The 18,924-nt window shown below is 46.6% G+C and overlaps 1 protein-coding gene across 1 annotated transcript; it reads right to left on the bottom strand.

Annotated features, from left to right (window-relative positions):
• Positions 1-260: 260 nt before the first annotated feature.
• Positions 261-18,721, bottom strand: RSPH9 (radial spoke head component 9). The gene is made up of 5 exons (XM_088524227.1): positions 18,495-18,721; positions 18,250-18,412; positions 17,301-17,430; positions 16,567-16,713; positions 261-515 (listed from the first exon to the last, which is right to left on the bottom strand). The coding sequence occupies exons 1-5, from the start codon at positions 18,719-18,721 to the stop codon at positions 355-357; spliced, it is 828 nt and encodes a 275-aa protein (XP_088380353.1). The 3' UTR covers positions 261-354.
• Between the last annotated feature and the right edge of the window lie 203 nt (positions 18,722-18,924).

Here is an 18,924-nt window from a genome sequence, read left to right as displayed (position 1 = left end):
CAGCCAGCACTCATTTGTGCTGTCTCCAGATGAGTTTTTCTGTAAGCATAGTCTCTGTGCTTTCAGACACATGACCTAGGTTTGATCTCTGACCTAAGGCTCTGCCCTTCCTGGAAGAAATGTCATTGCTATCTAAAGGATCTCAGTGACACGTTACAGGGAATTCACTGTGGAGCTGAGGGAGGATTGCACACAGCAAAGTCCTAGGAAACAATCAGGGCCAGAGTCCAGACAAAAAAAAAAAAAAATCCTGTCCAAAGTGCAGAGGTTTCATATATTTAATACAATAAGCAATAAACACATTTTGACGGATAACATCTAAACACTCTCGAGTTGTCAGCCCAGGCAGCAGGGTCAAAGCATGAAGGGCAGATCTAAGTTCTTCTCACCGGTGCCAAAGTAGACGTAGCCATATTGCTTGGTCATTGGGACATGGTAGAAGGTCAATCCCAGCCACAGCAGGCTCCTCAGCACCACCACCATACCTCCCTTTTCCAGCTGGACAGCCCAGGAGCCTGTATTGAAAAGGTGCAAATGAGAGAAAAGCAACCTTCCTAGAGCAAGATGTCCCTGAACTGGGAGAAGGATCATGGTGGGTTCTGCCTGAGGAGTTGGCAGTACACGAGGCTGCATCAGCACACTGGAATTTCAGAAACCAGAAAGAGAAGAGCCACAGGGACCAAAACTTTAATGCTCTCTCTCTTTTGTCACTTCAGCATTATTGGCTGCCCTCTTATTTTCTATATGTTTGTTTCTATTTTCACTCAGCAGCATATTCCCACAGCTGGGAGGGTAGTGTGGTCTGCATCACGGGAAGGGACAGAGCCCTGGAACTCCTGACCCTAGGAGCGAGAACAGCTACTCTGGGCTACCCTTGAGAGTGAGCAGCAGTTACTCAACAAGATCTACAAGTTACTTGGGCTGGCTAACAGGCTGTCCAAGCTATATGGCAGTCCCAGGCAAATAGGTACAGATACAAAAATCCTTCCCAAACTCATTAGTGAAAAGAGGAAGAAGGCGCTTTCTGGCACCCAGGGAAAAACTGTTTTCCTTGATGCAGGTACTGGAAAAAAGGAAAGAAGAGAAAGTTAAAAAGCAGGGTATTTCTTATCTCAGAAATTTACAGAAAAGGTTAATTCTCTTCAGTCTTTCTGGCTGCCCCATGAAAGGGGGCGTGCGTGGTAAGGGCAAAGGGATTAGTTTCAGTGTTAATTTTGCTTTGGCTCAGCAGAGGAGGTTCTGAGCCAGTGTGAAAATGCAATTTCTCCTGGATGCAAGGAGCTCTGAGCCACTGAGTATTTGTTTTGTGCCTGACATGACAGCCTGGGAACAATGCCGGAGGGGAGAGGGCAGCAGTATCAGCTTGGACTCAACACGAAGGGCAAGGAACTGCCAGAAGAAGAAAACTTGAGCTTCAGCACCAAATCAGTAACAGCTAGAAGCTAAAATGTGGGGAAGAAGGTTCCTGCTGAATCTCCGTTGTCAAAAAGCAAAAGGCCCAAATCACTAAAACTGCAGTTGGAGCTGTTAGGATACTCTTGGCCTGGAGTCCAGCTGTGAGCCCATCTGCACCCACAGCCAAAACCACTATTTCCAGAGTAAGCCCTAATGTATCGGGCCAGCTAGATGGCATTCAGCCTCGTAGATAATTTTAGGCTCATGAATTTATGCTGTGACTCATGCATATTCATGTTGCAGTTAGCCTGGGGACAGGCTTTTGTGATCGCTCTCAGCTGCCAGTCAGTCCTCCCCCTCCCAGGAACTGCTGGCCAATTTTAGTCCCAGCTGACACAGGACTCTCAGGGGGTGAAGGGCTTAAACACAGCAAGTCCCTCCAACAGCTCTCCACAAGACGGGGCTGCGCAGAGCTCCCGGAGCCGCCCGTTTGCTCTGCCAGCAGCCGAGCACCCCACTGTTTCCCTTGTCTCTTTCAGTAGTAAATTCCACAGGTATCTAATCTCATAATTTACACAGCATAATTCCTGTGTCATCTTTGACCCATTAGTTTTTTAAAATACCCTCTTCAGTTTTGCACAAAAAAAAAATAACTAAATGAACCGCAAGAACCCCCTACATTATGGGACAGTCACTGAACTTTCTGACAAACTGATGCTGGCTGCAATATAAAAGCACAAAGGAAACATTCACAGCCTTTAAGGACTCAGGAGATTTCAGCACTGGCAAACTTAGTTCTGACTCACTCCGCTCCATATTTCCACTAAAGACAAACAGCTGGAATTGCAGTAAAGCAAAGCACTACCTAACATGGGGCAGAATCAGTACAGGTGTTTGCCATCTTGGCAGCATCCTTGCACTGTCACATTCTTTGCAAGGTCCTATTTAAAACATGAGCTAGCAAATTCACAAGACAAGGCACCCATAAATCTCCCATGCAGTCTCCACTCATACAGACACAAGCTGGACTGCATCTTTGTCATACTTGGAACAAGTAAAAAATATTATGGTTCAGCCACTACCAACCCTAAATTGTGATTACAAGTTCTGACTAACTGATTGAGGCTGCTACAAAATCTGCATATACTTCAGAAGCTTCAGTACTTGGAAAGAGTAGAAAAAATAGGTAAGGAAGCACAGTTCACTAGGTAGAAGAACAGAAGAATCCCGTGACTGAAGCACTACAGCCATCTGCTGTCAAAACCCAAGCTTTCAAACAACTTGTTGAACTTTGCCTCTACAAATCTTCATCGTTTGCTAGTGGCAACCACTGAACTGCGCGCAGAGGTATTGGGAAACAAGTAGCAAGCAACTACATGTGAATGTGTGACAAGCAGGTTGTCCATTTGTCCTTTGGACACCAATCTGACTGCTCTTTCAGCGTAGGATTCTTGCAGTTTGGAGATCTGCAAGCCCTTCCGCGAAAAGCCCACAGTTCTTGCTGCAATTTCACACATTGCTTTGCAGAGAGGACTGTAAGCTTTTGGACTAGTTCCTCCGACCAGGAGCTAAGGGAATGAAGAACGCCTACTGTGTTTGATTTTGGACCAGTCCACCAAGAAGCAAGTCCATCAAGTGTAGGGCTGTGCCGTGCGGGTGGTGAAAGCCTTCGGGGATTACCCAGTCTCTTAACGCCTCCCGGCACGCTGAGAACATGCAGCAGTCTGAGCGTGTGAGGGCTTGTGGAACGCATACAGAATCCCTATTATAAAAATAGCTAATGATAAACTCTCTGCTCCAAACCAGCTACAATCAAAGAACAAAAGGAAATGCCTGCAGGATGACAAGTGGGAAAGATGAGAGGAAAAATAGGGATATTCATGCTGTCAGGAATGATATCTGGATTCAGACTTCTTTTTGTTGAACAAATTCACAGAGAAGGTGCAGCACATGGAGCTCAGCTTGATTAAATCCCCATATCTATGCTCTGGGGCAATATAGTACAAGCCCATGATCTCCTCAGAGCACGTGTCCAGTGTCACACAGGCTCGTCCGTCTCTGCAGAGTATTCATCAGCTCCTTGCTGATCAGAGGAACCTCCCTGCCACCTTCAGCCCTGGCAGGAAGCACAGATGCCATTGCAGACAGCTCCATTCACTTTCACGCTAAATCTCCAAAAGCTGTGATGTGCAGCTGCTTCGTTCCTTGCAGTCTGCCCAAGTTGCAAGTTCCCAAAGGGCTCAGGTTTGTTATTTCATTAGTGGGAGTTTTCTGGAGAGTATTAAGGTTATGCTATACACTCCAGCTCTAACTCCAATTCTTGCTTTTGTATTTAGTTCTATGCAAATATAGACAGTTCTGCTGATGTTGCACAGTAACTCTTCCTGGGAAATGAGAATCTGAACACACACACACACACACACATACACAAAAAAAAAAAAAGGAAAGCAGGTCAGTCAACACCAGTCCCAACAGGGCCAAAGCAACAGTGGCTGGAAACAGAAAGAATTAAAAGCAACTGCCTGGAACTATAATGTCATTTCCATTCATATTCTGCTCTCAGGCATGATGATGACCAGTCTTAGAGCTGCTACTTCTCCTGCACAGCTGAACAGCAGTAGCAAAAATGCTCCTTTCCTGCTTTTACTAAGCAGACCACCGAGGTGATTTCTCTAGTCTAGGTATCAGTGATTATTCAGCTTACTTCTCTAGACAATGCACAAAACCCAATCAGGAACTCCACGTTGACACACAGTGCTAATGTGTGCCTTCTAGGAAGACATCAGAAGAAAGTTCTGCAATATATCTCCTGATTTTGATCCTTTTTTTTTTTTTTTTTTTAAAGTTCAGGTGAGTTAGAGCCCAGTATCTCAGATACTAATTTCTACCATACCTCACCATGTTAGCAGCATTCAAGGAAATGTTTCAAGTTATAAAAAAAAAAAAAAAAAAGTCTGATTTCAAGAGACACTTGGCTCAAATTTCATCATCTTCAAACAACAAGATGCTTTTTCAGGCCCACCTCTTCTTCTAGGAGTATTAAATAGCCATGTCATAAATCACTTTAAAACTACTTTAATCAGAAGCCAATGAACAGTATAAAGTGGCTCAGGAGAATTAGGAAAATTATACACTTAGGTTATCCTGTGTTTTTCACTTCCCTGCTTTTACAAATGGCTCTTGGAGTAAGGTGATTGCATGAGAACGTACCGGTCAGGAATTAATAAAAAAGCACAGAAGCAGGAAGCTGGGCCTTCATCTTTGTTACATTGGCCCAGTGCATCACAAGGCAGTTCCTGCTGTCATCATTACCTCTGTGTCAGGTGAGATGTTTCTTACTTGGAGACTGAGCAGCTCGGAGCATCAGTCTAAAACGTGCACCAAGACTCCTAGATAGAAATTGTCAGGAAATTAAATAAAGTTATTATCATTTGCATTGGAGAGAATGCAGCTAGGAGACAGCAAGAGATGCAGACTAAGAAGTCTAGTAAGAGCTGTCTTTCCTAGAGTTAAATACTGCTTTTAAGTTACATGTAAGTATGAGCCATAGTCTGTATAGCCCCTAAACCAAGCAGCACATTTAACTCCCCAGTCCCTTGCTCATCAGGTAAAGCTTGCTGAGGGAACTAGAGGTCATTGCTCTCACACTACAGATTTTTCACAGTAACACTGCTCTGGTAAGGTTTCTATTCTTCAAAATATTTCCTTTATTAAAAAAAAAAAAAAAAAGTTAATTCGTAAGCTGCACCCAGCAAACCTCAGTAAGCCAAGCACCGTCTGTGCTGAAACTATTGCCTGTTGCTGCTCCAGAAGGGAAGGGAGGGAGCTGCTGTGTGGGAGGAAAGAGCATGGGAAAAATATCCGCTGGATGAAGATCTGGAGCTTCCTATTCCCTCTTTGGAGCGGGCTGAAGCCTCCACCCCTCCACACACAGGCAGGAATTCTGAGGAGTTCCTTACATCTTTCCCAAACAAGAAAGTGCTTTGAAGATCCTGATGCTCACCCAGTGTTAAACCACTGCCTGTTTTATGGCCCTTCAACAGCTGCCAGGAAATCAGGGCTGAATTTCAAAAGTCAACCTCCTTCTCAGCTCTGTCTTCCTTTCCAGTCGCCGACAGAAATCCCTGTCTCATCCCCCGTGTCTGTCTGGGCTATGGGCTGAATCTTGTAATTCACAGAGGCAATGGGGTGCGTGTGACATTAGCTTTTAAACAAAAGCCTTTTAAGTGGGCTCCTCTCAGAAGAACTTTCCTGCTACGACCGGTCCACTCTCAGTATGACCTCTCATAACATTACTGCTTTGGAGGTGATTCAGCAGTGCCTCATTTCAGAACAAGCTGGAGAAGAAACAGCTTTTAAATCTAAACAGTCTGATACAGAGGCTTCATGTCCCGAAGCCTCACGCAGGGTCATAAAAATGCCAGTATCAACTTCTCCTCAAAGGAGGCCACATCCCGAGGGAAGAGCGGCCACCGCAAAGCAGCCCTTACCCCTCACAGGTCACTCGCGACGGGGCCACGCAGCACCCGTGGGATTCGTCCCCTGCGCCGCAGGTAGCTTCCTGCTACTCTTCATTTGCTGTCTGCAGGGAATGAAGGCGAATGGCGAAGCAGAGCGGCTGCAAGGAGAGGTCACCGGGCTCTGGCTCTTGACAAGTTTCACCGCACAGACCTTGCACGCAGAGCCCACCAGCCATAAGGGTACATCCAAACACTCTTTGTGGGGCTCAGACCCCTTCACGCCATTTACTGGCTGCAAAGTAATTCTCTTTTCACTTGCCTGACACACCACCTGCACCCCATATGTTAACACTGCTGTCAATATTTCCAATGCCCCATATAACTATTTAATAATAATTAAATAAAAACACAGACTGGTTGCAGGTTCAGTACTATTTTAAAAAGCCACCAGAGCCAGGAAAATGGAGCTTGCAAACAGTCAGATGCTGCCAAGAGGCTCTTGCATGTTCCTAATGCCTGCCATATTTTGACACAAAAATACAATGATGCCCAAACCTCAGAGTAAAACAATCTCACTTCAGAGGCTTTTTCTCTCTGTTTTCCTCTCCCACTGGGGACTTCTCTGCAGCAAGAATGTTAAAGACAGGCCTAGGCCTTTTGATCATGGGCAAAGTACCTGCTTGCTGCCGACGAGACAGACTCTGGGGCTGCAGTGCTGTCCCACATTCATAGTATTGAGGTGCCTTAGAGCGCTGGGTAAAATTCAGGCCATAGTTGGACATGTGACACTGTGGCATAAACCAGTTGAAGCAGCCTCTGCTTCAAACACTTTTCCCCTCCACATCACCCCTTCATCCCAGAGACCGCCAGAGTGCTCGCTGCTCAGCGAACCAGGTCAGCAAAATGATCTGGCTGAAAATAGTCTCACCAAAAATAAAGAGCTATTTTTCCAGCTGGAATCTGGCTGCACAGCCAGCAATGCCAACATGAGAGACAATGCACAGACAATGCACAGACATAAATAAAAAGCAGAGGATGGGAAGGGCTGAAAACACTAGCACAGAAGTAATGCACATCAAAGTACTGCCTCTCTTTTAGCACAGTTAGTCAGCCCTCTGGTCCTAAATCCACCTCATAATCCGAACAGAGCTAGAATTCTTTCTCCCTTGAGAGAGAAAGAAAAAAAAAAAAAAAGGCAGATGAGAGCATCTGGAACAAGGATTTGGAATGGGGCTGTGCACTAGAGACAATACACAATCAAAACTTATGAGGAGTGGGAAAAGCTGATCAAAATCCCAGCTATTGGAATTCTGACAGCTACAGCACTGATTATTGTATCCTGCGCCCTCCGTAGCAGATTCAGAACCTCGGCATGGCAAAGGCCCCTCCTGCCAAAGCGCGGGTTTCCGCCGGATCCCGCCACACTCCATATTTCTTGTTGAGCTGGTCGCTGTGGAAACGTTTCTGGAGCGTGCCGGGAGTCACGTAGCACCTACCTGGGGAGCCCCGGCATTAATCCGTCACCTTCGCAGGCTCCTGTGAGCCCATTGGCTAAGGGGAAGAAAAAGAAGCCTCTCGCCCCTCCTTGCTCCGAATGAAAGACGCTTCCTCTGAATCTTGCTACAGGATTTCAAGCTCAATTCAGCTTCTTTGGGGCCTTTGTCACCAAACAAATGTGATGTCTTTGAAAGAAAGATTAACGGTTTGATGAAAGGATGCAATAGGCAGCTTTGTTCTAGCCTTCTTCCCCCTCGAGCTTTCGGTCACTGTCACTTTCTTAACCAAGGGGGAATATCTGTCTGACTCAGAGGAGATTACGGCCACCTCGTAGGATTCTGCCTCTCCTCATCACAAAGCTCTGCCCGTGCTGAGGAGGTGATGTGGACGAGCGGGCTGGACTAGGGGTGAAGAACCTCACGTTGATCTCCGAGTTCTGCGGGAACACAAAGCAGGTGGCCCTGGGAATCAGGATCCCCAAACGCTTGGAGCACATCCGATCCACTCTGCCGCTCGAGGGGCAAGGCTACCAGCCCCAGCACTGCCGCAGTTACACGTCCTACCTCATCAGTGAAGTAGCAAGACTAGCTTACAAGGGCTTAACACAAGGAACAGATGGTGTGGATCATAAACTCAGGGCGTGTTCGTAATTAGCTCAACATGAATTCTAGCCCAAATTAACGGTTTACCAGTTCCTGAGAAGACTGTAATGTAGAGCATATCCATACAGTACCACTGTGCTGATCTGTGAGCTGCTTCTGAGCACTGAAGACAACTAAGCATCTTCTAGTGCCTGGGAGAGCCCGGACACCTCTCTACAGCACAGCTGCTGTACAAATACACCCATAGATCAATCATCCCTGAGCATTTTCCCTCTCCACACCGCCACATACCTCTTCAGTATGCTGAATCTCAACCCGTATGATTTCTATGTACAGCAAAACATGCCAATGCCTCCTGACTCCTTCTCTGCAAACGTTCTATGGTCAAAGGAGCAGCAAGCAGAAGGGAAAAGTCGCACACAGGCTGGCACTGACACCTGCCCAGCTTCTGCAGAGCCTGTCCAGCAATCGGTTGTTCCTGGCAAGCGCTGACCCGGCGAGGGCTCCTTCTGACCTCCAGCAACAGAGGAGCTGCCCTAGGCTTTCCCCTTTGAGTAGTTTTTCATCATTCTCTGCAAAAAGTGCAAGGTTGACCAATGTGGTGATAAAACTACATCTTCTATTTCTGAGAGGCTCTACCTGCCTTTCCCATCAGTGCAACAAGTTGTTCATCTCCCTTTTCACGTCCAATGAACCAAGAATTGAAATGGAGACAGGCTGTGCAGTGCTTTCTTTTACTGAGGAAGAATAAACTTTTAATACAATCCCTGAAAAGCTGCTGACAAGACTCTGCTTCTGTCCTGCTCATTTCACCGCAGCAGTGAGGAAGGCGAAAGACTCCACCAGAGCTCTCGGCTGATGGGCAGCCCCGCTCCAGTATAAACTCACCCAAGGCCTCTGACTAAACAAGCCCCCTGAAGAGACAGAGACCTAGGACCCAGGAGCAGTGAATGCGCTGCTTTATTACCCAGAGACACAAAGCCCAAGGTAAACAGCCTTCCCTCCAGAAATCAAGGCAGTTCGCAGACCACCAGTTAAAAGCTGTAGTACTCTCTGGCGCTGGAGTCCTCCTGCCGTGCTGCCACAGGAGAGATTCCAGCCTAATGCTGAACTCCTGAGCTGGCAGTGCCCCAGCTGCGTGAGGAACGTGGTGTCTGCTCCCAGGCAAGTCTCGTGGCTCCCTGAAGGGATGGCTCTCACAGCCTCTAGGCTCCACAGTGGACGCACAACACTAGCAAAAGGATGATGTGTCCATCTTTGAAGGAGGAAGGAAACCTCCATTTGTCTCTGTCCCCTGCATGCGTGTGACCACTGAGGATGCCTAAGCTCGGAAGGGGCAGAGTCCCATCTCCATACCTACGGTTCAAGAGGTCAACGTACCACACACAGTCTGGGACCTCTGGCCTCACCTTCCACTCAAGCTGATGCTCCTCTCTGTGCTTTCCTTCCTCGCTTTACTTTTGTGCGGTTTCCTTTTCCGCGCTCCGCACCGAGGATGCTGGCACCATAGTGCACCCTGCTGGAAAGCTGCAGATAGGGCCATCCTAAAATTACTCCCGCGGCCTGTTTCAGTTTTACGAGAGGAATTCAGGTACCAGATAAAAACCTCTGCTCTCGTTAATAAACCACTACGCTACCTATTCAGTTTGCTTCCCATATCCAAAGGCCTCCAGCTGTTCTGATCCACACTCATCTCCTGCCCTCCATCTGCATCAGTGTGTTACAAAGCTTGTTTGAGAACAACTTGCCTAAATGTCAGATAACCCCCATGGAATATCGCAGCTCAGCTTCACAAATTCCCCAGTCCTAAGGGCCACTGCTCCCAGCCAAGAACAACGATAGCTGTGCGCCACAGTGGGTACTTTGGGCTACATTTTGAGGCACCTCTTATTTTTTTTCTCCCCCCCAACCTCACTAATGCGGCACTGCTTTCTCATTCATTATGGGTCTTTTCGTTTGGATTTCGGTGAGACAGCTTGAAAAGCCTTGTCCCCGTGTGGCTCTTGGCAGGCTAAGGACTAAAGTGCTCTCGCTCTCAGCTTTCACAGAGCTAGGGAGGTGCTGCTTTTTGTTAAGCAATGAAAGGGGAGGGCTCAGGTCACATCTGTGAAATGTTAGCAGGGAAGGGAGGCTGGGTGAAAGTAGGTGGCCAGCACAGCATAGCACTTTGCTGGATTTTGCAAGGCCGCTGGGGAGATAGGCAGCCATTTGTCTTGGAGCCCTGATAAGAGGCCGGCTTGCTCTCTGCTGGCTGGCTGAGGGCTGTAAATACCTCTGCAGACACAGACTCTTCACATGGCTGGAGACGGAGACTGAGAGCGGATTAATCGCTGGGGGGGTCAAAAGGCAGTTAATTAGGTGTGTTAATGCACAGAGATAAAGCAGGTTCATGTCTCCGGGCCCTCTCCCCTCTGCCCCAGCACCTGGGTGTTTGGGGCAGCTATGACGAGGCAACCAAAATGGCCCTTCAGACTGGCCAAAGGAAGCAGAGCAGGACACTATCTCCCACCCAAAAATGCACCCTCTCCATCTTCAAGGGCCCATTAAGCATCAGCTTTTGCTGAACTGATAAAGTGTGTGCTAATGAAGCTCAGAGGACAGGAGGTTAGGGTTTTAACCCAGGCTACTGTTCAGCAAGTTTACAGAAGGGCTATTGCCAAATGTATCCGGCCAAGGAAATGGTCACAAATCCCTTTGTCTGTAATGCTGTGCAAGGAACACTCCAAAAATACTTCCTTTCCTGAGCGGCTGTTACCTCTTCCACAGTCCAAGTGGTGAAGGAGCTGAAATGAGCTCGCTCCGAGGCAGTTTTCCCCCTCCTCTAGCAAAAATCTAGAAACGAGGACAAGACTGTGATCCGTTCTGCTGCTCTGGGCCCATCTAGGATATTGCCATGAAGTCTCTCCCTGCCTTACACAAAGGCCATCTGAGGGAGCCTCCCTTCAGTTCAGCCTGCAGAATGGACAGTGCCCAGTCAGGAATCTTCTCAGGGCCCTTTCAAGCCCTCATGCATCTTAGTTCAGAAAGCAAAGCCAGCTGTCCTGAGTGCTGAGCCTTCGCTGCCTGTCACCTTTGTGTCCTTGTTACTGAAAACGAGGAAGCCCGAGCTAAACGGGAACCTCCATAGCCATTGTCAAGGCTATGGCCAAGGGGACCAGGAAATCATCTGTTCTGCGTTCCTACATATGCCCCAGCCATTAAATTACATTAGTTATTCATGTCTGGGACTAATAACTTACATTTGCATTTGGCTAAAATACACCTCTGACAAGGACATTAGGCACAGTGCTAAGACATGGAGAGACACAGAATCATCCACTGCCCTAATGAGCAAGTAATCATTTCACTGTTAAAATCTGCATCTATTATTTAATTTCAATTTTTCTGGCTATAATTTCCGACTGCTGGTTCCTGTTATGCTTTTGCCTAATACACTAAATAGACTTTCAGTACCCAATACTTAAGCTCCATGGAGTATTTACACAGTGTGATACAGTCATTCTCATGTTCTTTTCCCTAAGATAAACAAATTGAATTGTTTATGTCTCTCACCAACCCTCGAATCATTTTGGGCTTTTTTTCTTCAACTTTCCAGTTTTGCAATGTGCAGTAATCCAGTCCTGATCCCACCAGTAGTATATGCAAAAGTAAAGTCACCTCCCTATTCCTGTTCGCTGCGCCCTTGTTTATACATCCAGGGATCACATTAGCCTTTTAAGTCTCAGCATCAGACTGGGAGCTCATGGGGAGTGGGGCGTGCCTGGATTTCCTTTCAAAGCCACAGCTTCCAGAATGCAGTTCTCAAAGTCTGCTTGTACTCCCTGCTCTTAGATACAGACTTTGCAGTTAGCTCCATCAAAGCGCATTTCCTCTAAGTCCAGCTTACTGGAACTCTCTTGCTGCCCTCTCCTTGTCTCTATTTGTCTTTCCACCAATCCTTTGCTTTTAGACCACTTAGAAACACATTGAAAAATATCATTACAACACTGATCCCTGCTAAAAGCCCTTCCGAATCCCTCCAGAAACACCCATTCAGTTATTTCTGACTTACAGCTACTAATCAAGATCAGTTTGTAGGAATATTCCTTAAATGTTGGAATGTATTAAAAGTTAGCATCACAAGTATGCCACAAGTCTCCCAAAGTAATGATTTCAGGAGTCAGTTATCTGGCCCTGCCCCTTTATTTTTTGATCCTCAGTAAAAGTTGCCTAACTCTACTCCCCCTTAATAAACAGTCTGAAAACCAACTGAAATGGATTTATTGTCTACGTATGATGTGAGTCTATATTCCTGTGTCTTTCCAAATATAAACCAGAAGTACAAACCAGAAACAGCATTTCTGCCCTTCCACATTCTTTTCAGCCATTTTGCTATCACCATTTAGTAATAGTTTCCAGTACCATTGCTTTTCCTTTTGATATACTTGAAAAAAAAAATCCTTACAGTTGCCAATCTAGCCAGCCATGGATTTCTCCCAGTTATCCTGGCTCCCTTTGTCATTTTCTAGGCATTATAAGCTCTAATATGTATCAATCACTAATTGTTCCCAGTTTTCTGCATCTTTTCTTACATTGTTTTCTTTTAATTCTAATTCCTGCTCTCAATCCACCAATGAACTGTAATAGATTTCAACTAAAAACAGCTATTTCCTGATTGGGAGTCATGACATTTGAATGAAATCTTCATAGAATAGAACAGAAATAGAAATTCTATTTCCCTTGACATCTTTTCCTACCAAGAGTTTTCTTTCCCTTTGCCTCTGACATATCTCCCACACTGCTTTTTAACAGTGCCCTGTTGGGAGTCCCTTATCTCCATATCAAAGTGATCTTTCTGATCCAGTAATCTGTAACAAACCTTCCGAGTCAGCTTAGTGTCTTTCTAAATTGTAGTTTGAAAGCAACAAGAAACTGAATTCTCCACCCCTTATTTTATTTCCTCCCAAGCCTTCCACTCTGCACTAGTACCTGATGCTTTCTCCTGCTTTCTCCAATCCTTCCTTCCTATTTTCCAGATGAAGCACTGCCTGATCTGATTCTGGGTTACAGTAAAGTCCTCCATCCCCCTCCATTTTCTCTTTCCCTATCATGTCCCTGCCTGTTAAATGTCTACTATTCCATATCTACACATTAGGTAAGTGAAAATGCACAGGCACGCTAACAAATATTGCTATTTGCTTTGCCAAATTTCATCCCGTTATTTACAAGCACATGAAAAACAGTCACAACTCTAGTCCCTAAAATGCTGTTGGCCAGAGTGACAAACTCCATGCGACAGAAAGGCCTGTGCTGGCAATCTGCCAGCTCAAAGGCTACATCTAATTGTGCATAAAGTTGAGCAGATTGTCTGCTCAGACTAGAGCAAACAGGCTTATCTGCAATGCAGACATATGGCCAGCAAAACCTACAGATCCCAGCGCGCAGTGTTGTGGCCAGCTGGCCATTTGGATCAGGATGAAGCAGTACAGTGGTGACAGAAGATCAGTATCTCAAGCCCTCCTTGTTCAAAAATCATGACTCAGGCTGCTCCGATTTGTGAGTTTGCCTCAGAGAGCAGAAGATTTTAATTCTCCCACTTTCCTCTGCAATTTGGATTTTTTTTTTTAATAATAGCTAAGATTCTTACCTAATCACTTGCCTCTGGGAGCTGAGATGCTAAGAAAAAAGAGAGGAAAAGTAGCAACATATTCTGAACTCTTAAAACACAGAGATAACCAGATAGATAGACACAGAGACAGAATGTGGAACGTGCAATCACCATAGATATCACCTGTAAAGATAAGGGTGGCAGACAGTTTTATTATAAAACCCCTCTCCTTCCAATCTTGTACTAAACTCCTTGCTTTTACCATTGTATCCTTTATTCAACAGTTTTAACTTCCTTTCTTCCCACCTCTGAGCTGTCATATAAAATCTTCTCTCTGCCTCCAACTTTCCATTCTATAAGACACCTCTGCTCTCATACAATGACACACCATACATTTTATGACAGTTACCTCTTTGACAGCCATCACAAATGCTCAGTCTCCAATTAATAAGAAAACTACTCCAATAGAGTTGTTAATTTTAATCAGGGAAAATCAGCCTTTAATTTCTCAGTCTTGTTCTTTAGGTTTTCTAAGATACTCAGGCAATTCTAAGGGCCAGCAAAGGCTGGAGAGCATTATGGTTACCCAGTGGTCCACTCTTTGTGTATTTGCCAAGGGTAGGTTCAGCTCTGGATACAATCACAGTTCTGGATGCAGTGATGCTTTTGGAAATTCCTGCTTCAGCTCTGACAATAACTGCACAAGGAAAGCTTTAGCCAGGAAAGGCAGGAAATGCTTCAGGCCAAAATGAGGGATTTGCTTGAGCTATGTACAATGTGCAAGCAAAGGCAGAGCATTGTTGCTGTGGGTCAGGGCTAACCTGCAGCAGCAGAGGTGAAGGAAGGAGATCCAAGAACCAAAGTCTGAATTCCTTGCAATCAGGAATGAGTAGCCCTGGCAGAGCTGGGCTGATAAAAATCAGCACAAAGCCTGTGTCTGGCCCCTGTTCTTTTTTCCATTTTCACAAGCAACCAATATTTTAGGCAACCTCAGCGCTCACTAAACAGCTGGGTTGTTCTTTCTTAACATCACATCTCCTATCTGCACGTGATAGAAAGCAATTAGAGAGGCTACATGTCTTGTTGACCTTGCAATCAGTTCCTGACTTGCTTCCTTAGCCTGACAAGTTCATCCCATCAATCCCCACTTTCAGTCCAAAAAAGAGCAGGGCGATGGAGCCAGAGCTGTGCATGGATCAATCTTGATCTTGGGTAGTCTTTGAGAAGTAACTTGTTGAAGAGACCATGATCTGCACTAAGAGCAACTGCCTCCCCTGAAGAGGGGCCAAGGTTCCCACTTCCACTGACCTCAGATTGCTACTCAGATTGCAGCATTTTTTTCTATATGCCACTAAGTAAAACATAGCTGCATGACTTTGTGGGAGCCTTTCAGTCATGTCCAATTCCTTGCATGAGCTACAAGTTGCCTAGTCCTTTGAACCACATGGAAAATTGCAGTATGAGATCTGCAGTCTTTTGAAGCTGCCATTACACTATTGCAAGTCACAACTAAGGGCAGCTAAAAACAGCTCTGTGATGTAAATCAGCTTCCAGTCTCTCAGCCCCTGGTGCCTGTTTACTTCTAGAAACACTACAGGTTCATCTTCTTCTGCAGTGGCAAAAAAAAAGTGACAAAGCCTGAATTGCCATCTGAAGCCACAACAAAAAAAAAAAAAAAACATGTAGGAGGTATGCAGGAGCCCACTTGCAATACTCCTCTTCGAGTCAAAAGGGCTAACTCAGTGAGCCACTGTATGTGAAAATGTGCAGTCTCTCCAGACCACACCTCTGGAAAATGACTACAGCAATGGGCACTCCCAACAACTTGAGTAATAGTTTTCATTTTATCATTGTTTTCACTCAGAACAGTCAAAAAATGCAGAATTCAGGCCTGGGTTCACTAGATTCTTTCACAGTTCTCTTTGGCAAAGGAAAGTTTGGGCAAATGGGTATTTATATATATGTGTGTGTTTGTGTATTTATATATATATATATATATATGGACAAAGTCTGGAAAGCCATTTACAGGATTGACAGTTCTTATTCCTTCCAGCAAATTCTATCGTCACTGAGAGCTACTGAAGGACAGGAATAAAACAACAAACCCAACTGTGTCCTGACTGTGTCGCAAAGTCTTTCCAGACAGCAGGATGTGGAACTCCTTTGCTCTGACCAGAAAAACACAGCAAATCAGCAAAACATAGTTAGAAACAAATAGCAAATCATTCATACTTTATAAGCATAATGCTTTTCTGTAAAATTATGCACGTTCCATATACAGATATTGCAGTAGCAAGGAACGTATCCACAGACTGGTAAGATATATAAAGACTTCCTCTCACTCTGAATGAGAAACTAGAATTCACTCCGAGCTCCAGAAGCAAAATAGCCACATAAATCCTATCTGCTAACATCTCCTTAAAGCAACATCCTGTCAGAGTTGTCCCTTAGAGGCTTAAAAAAATGGATATAACAGTTGTCTTGTTACCAGGAAGAACGCGGACTGAAGACACACTGTGTCCTCCATTCTCCTTCCACACTGTGTAATGCTGCTGGAGTACAGATTATTCCATTACAGCATTTCTGACACAGTTTATCAGAGGAAAGCTTTAATGCAGCCTCTCAGAGATACCAGTTTAGTGTTAATGAGAGCCCATTTAGATAAAAGAGAGCAATACTGGGGGGATGGGAGGTGTGAAATACTTTAAACCACATAAATTCCCTCAACCACTGGTGGAGTTATCTCCCCCCATCGGGGCACCAGCTGTCACAGAGTTCACTGCAGTCAGGGAGAAACGTGGCACTCTGCCAGAGAGGGAACTGGGGTTGTGGTCAGAAAATAACCTGTTGTAAGGATATGACAACCCTGGTGCACTTAGAAATCAAGTACAAGTTTCCAGTAAAGAAAAAGGTTCCTGTACAGGAGCTTCTCCCATGCACACGAGCTCCAGAGGAACCCACACACTGACTACTCAGTGCTTTCCAGATTCCCTTTCATTCCATCTCCTGACATTGCTCTCTTTACCTTTTGGAATATCATGCTCCAGAGAGTCCAGAAAGTCCGTAGATGGGTCTAGGTCAGCCTTTTCCAGGAGTGTTTTATTCTTCAGGTTAACAGGCTCAGCCAAATGAAAATAGGAACTTAACTTTTTTGCCTCCGTCAAAGAAAGACCTGCAAACAGTCATTGGTGATTATTAGTGAGCTGGGCTAACAGACATTGTATCACATAATACCTGACACAGTATTTCCTCTAAAGCACACAGTTCAGGACAAAATCACAGTCTTTCTCCAGCAGACCCCATGGAAGCCCAAAGACTTGCCAGAAATGGGCGACAGTGCACACTGATGCTGTGCTCTGCAGTGCCAGGTAAGCCAGGGTCATCAGTCAAGACCAGCTCTCTGTGCCCACTTGGTTACATCCTGCATGGAGATGGAGAATGGTCTTCCCACTGCAGTTACAATTGTGCCAGTGCTAAACACTGGCACAAACTGTACACAGGCACAAGAGACTATGGGCTAAATGACTCAAAGCCATTAGTGTCTGTCCTCCCACCTTCCAAGGTTGAATCACGCACCTGAACCTGACTATAGTCACAGCTCTACAGCATGAACAAAAGCTGCACTAGTGGCACTGGATTCTCTATCTAACTCAGGGAGAAGAAAAAGAAAATTGAAATCAAATCATCAGCTAGAGAGAATCATCTCTGTTTGCAGACTTTACGATCAAAGTACTGCTGAAGCTGATAATGAGAATTTACCTTCAAAGTTTCTGTTTTCATGCACAGGCCCCAGGGGAGTCTTCACAAATGAACCCCGGGGGATGATACCAACTGCTTTATCTATCTGTTCTATGGTAGCTACAAGGCGGATCTCTTCCTTGATCACGAGCTTTAAAGAAAAATAGGTACATATTAAAGGCAGGGCTTTCCTTGTTTTCTATACTGAAAATAAACTCAAGGTGACAATAGAAACCACAACAGACTCATCTTGGAGGACGATCATAAATCAAACACTCTTCTCATAAGACAAAAAACGTGTCTAGAAAAAGACATTCTAGACTCACTATGGAACTGACTGTCCCTCCCTTAATCCATCCTTTCTCCTTCTCAGATAACCTACTTGTAACCTCTCTGTTCAGTTATAAGAAAAAGGTATCTGCGGTTCCTGCATAAAGCCTCAGACACTGCAGTGTGAGTCTGTGCCAGTTGCGCATATAGGAGAAAGACTAGGAACATTCCTGAGCTGTGTTTAACTCCAGGACTGCCTCAAGTTCAAGCTAAATCAGGAGGTGGCAGCTACCCGCGGAGGAGGACGGGAAGCTCTGTGAACAGGGGCGCTCGGGAGGGGAGGTCTCTTAGAAGGAGCGTGACCTGCAGCTAATGCTCTAAAGACTGGAGAACAAGCCACAGGAACGTCCCATCTTAATAGACGCGAGACGGGCTAGGTTCACGCTGACCCAGTTTTTTCCTAACTTTTAGGGCAACAGTTGGTGGTACCAAGGCAGCTGTGCCCCAGTTCCGAAGGAAGAGCCACTTGTGAGTGGGAGATTTTGCCTGGAACTGGCCAGATGAAATGCCAGTGAACAAATGGGTGGGAATGGGGCTGCTGCTGCGACCCATCAGCTGCGTGTTACAGCAGATGCGCAGCAGTCCCGATGCGCTCAGCACCAAGCAGCGAGTAGACTTCAGGGAACTGCGTCACGTTTACCTCCTGCCTGTCCTCGGGTGACTTTTCCTCATCTTCCACCTTGGCCTCAGTGAGCTCATACTCAAAGGAGGGGTCCCCCTGGAAGCGGCCCGTGAGCGCCTCAGCCCGCGCCACCATTTCCCCGCTCGCGGGCGGCAGGAGGTTCCACTCGACGCAGTTCAAGCTGCCGGCAACAAGCAGGGCAGGGCTGGTGAGGCGCGGGGCAGCCCTGCGGGACCCCCCGCCCCCCGCGGTGCCCCGCACACCTGTAGAGGCGGCTGCGGGGCGCGGCGAGGTCGGCGCCCAGCCCCTCCGCGATGTAATAGGCGCCGCGGAGGCCCTGGATGCGGCCCCAGAACCAGACGCGCTGGAAGCGGTAGTCGCGGCGCAGCAGGAGCAGCGAGGCGCCGAGCGCGGCGCGCTTCTCGGGGCTGAGCCCCGCGCCGCCGCCCGACACGAACTCCAGCGCGGCGCCCAGCCACGACGCCTCCATCGCGCCGTGCCGCCACGCAACCGCCGCAACCGCCGCCACGCAACCGCCGCCGCCGCCACGCAACCGCCGCAACCGCCGCCACGCAACCGCCGCAACCGCCGCCACGCAACTGCCGCCGTCGCCACGCAACCGCCGCCGTCGCCACGCAACCGCCGCCGCACGGCACTTCCGCTGCGAGCCGGGACGTCGATCAAGCTCAGCGC

The sequence above is a fragment of the Tinamus guttatus genome, unplaced genomic scaffold, assembly GCF_059628265.1.
Source record: "Tinamus guttatus ecotype Peru unplaced genomic scaffold, ASM5962826v1 Tinamus_guttatus_pri_ptg000208l, whole genome shotgun sequence".
In the NCBI taxonomy this organism is placed as follows: Eukaryota; Metazoa; Chordata; class Aves; order Tinamiformes; family Tinamidae; genus Tinamus; species Tinamus guttatus.
The sequence above is the reverse complement of the archived record's forward strand: the minus strand, read 5'-3'. Positions and strand labels throughout refer to the sequence as shown.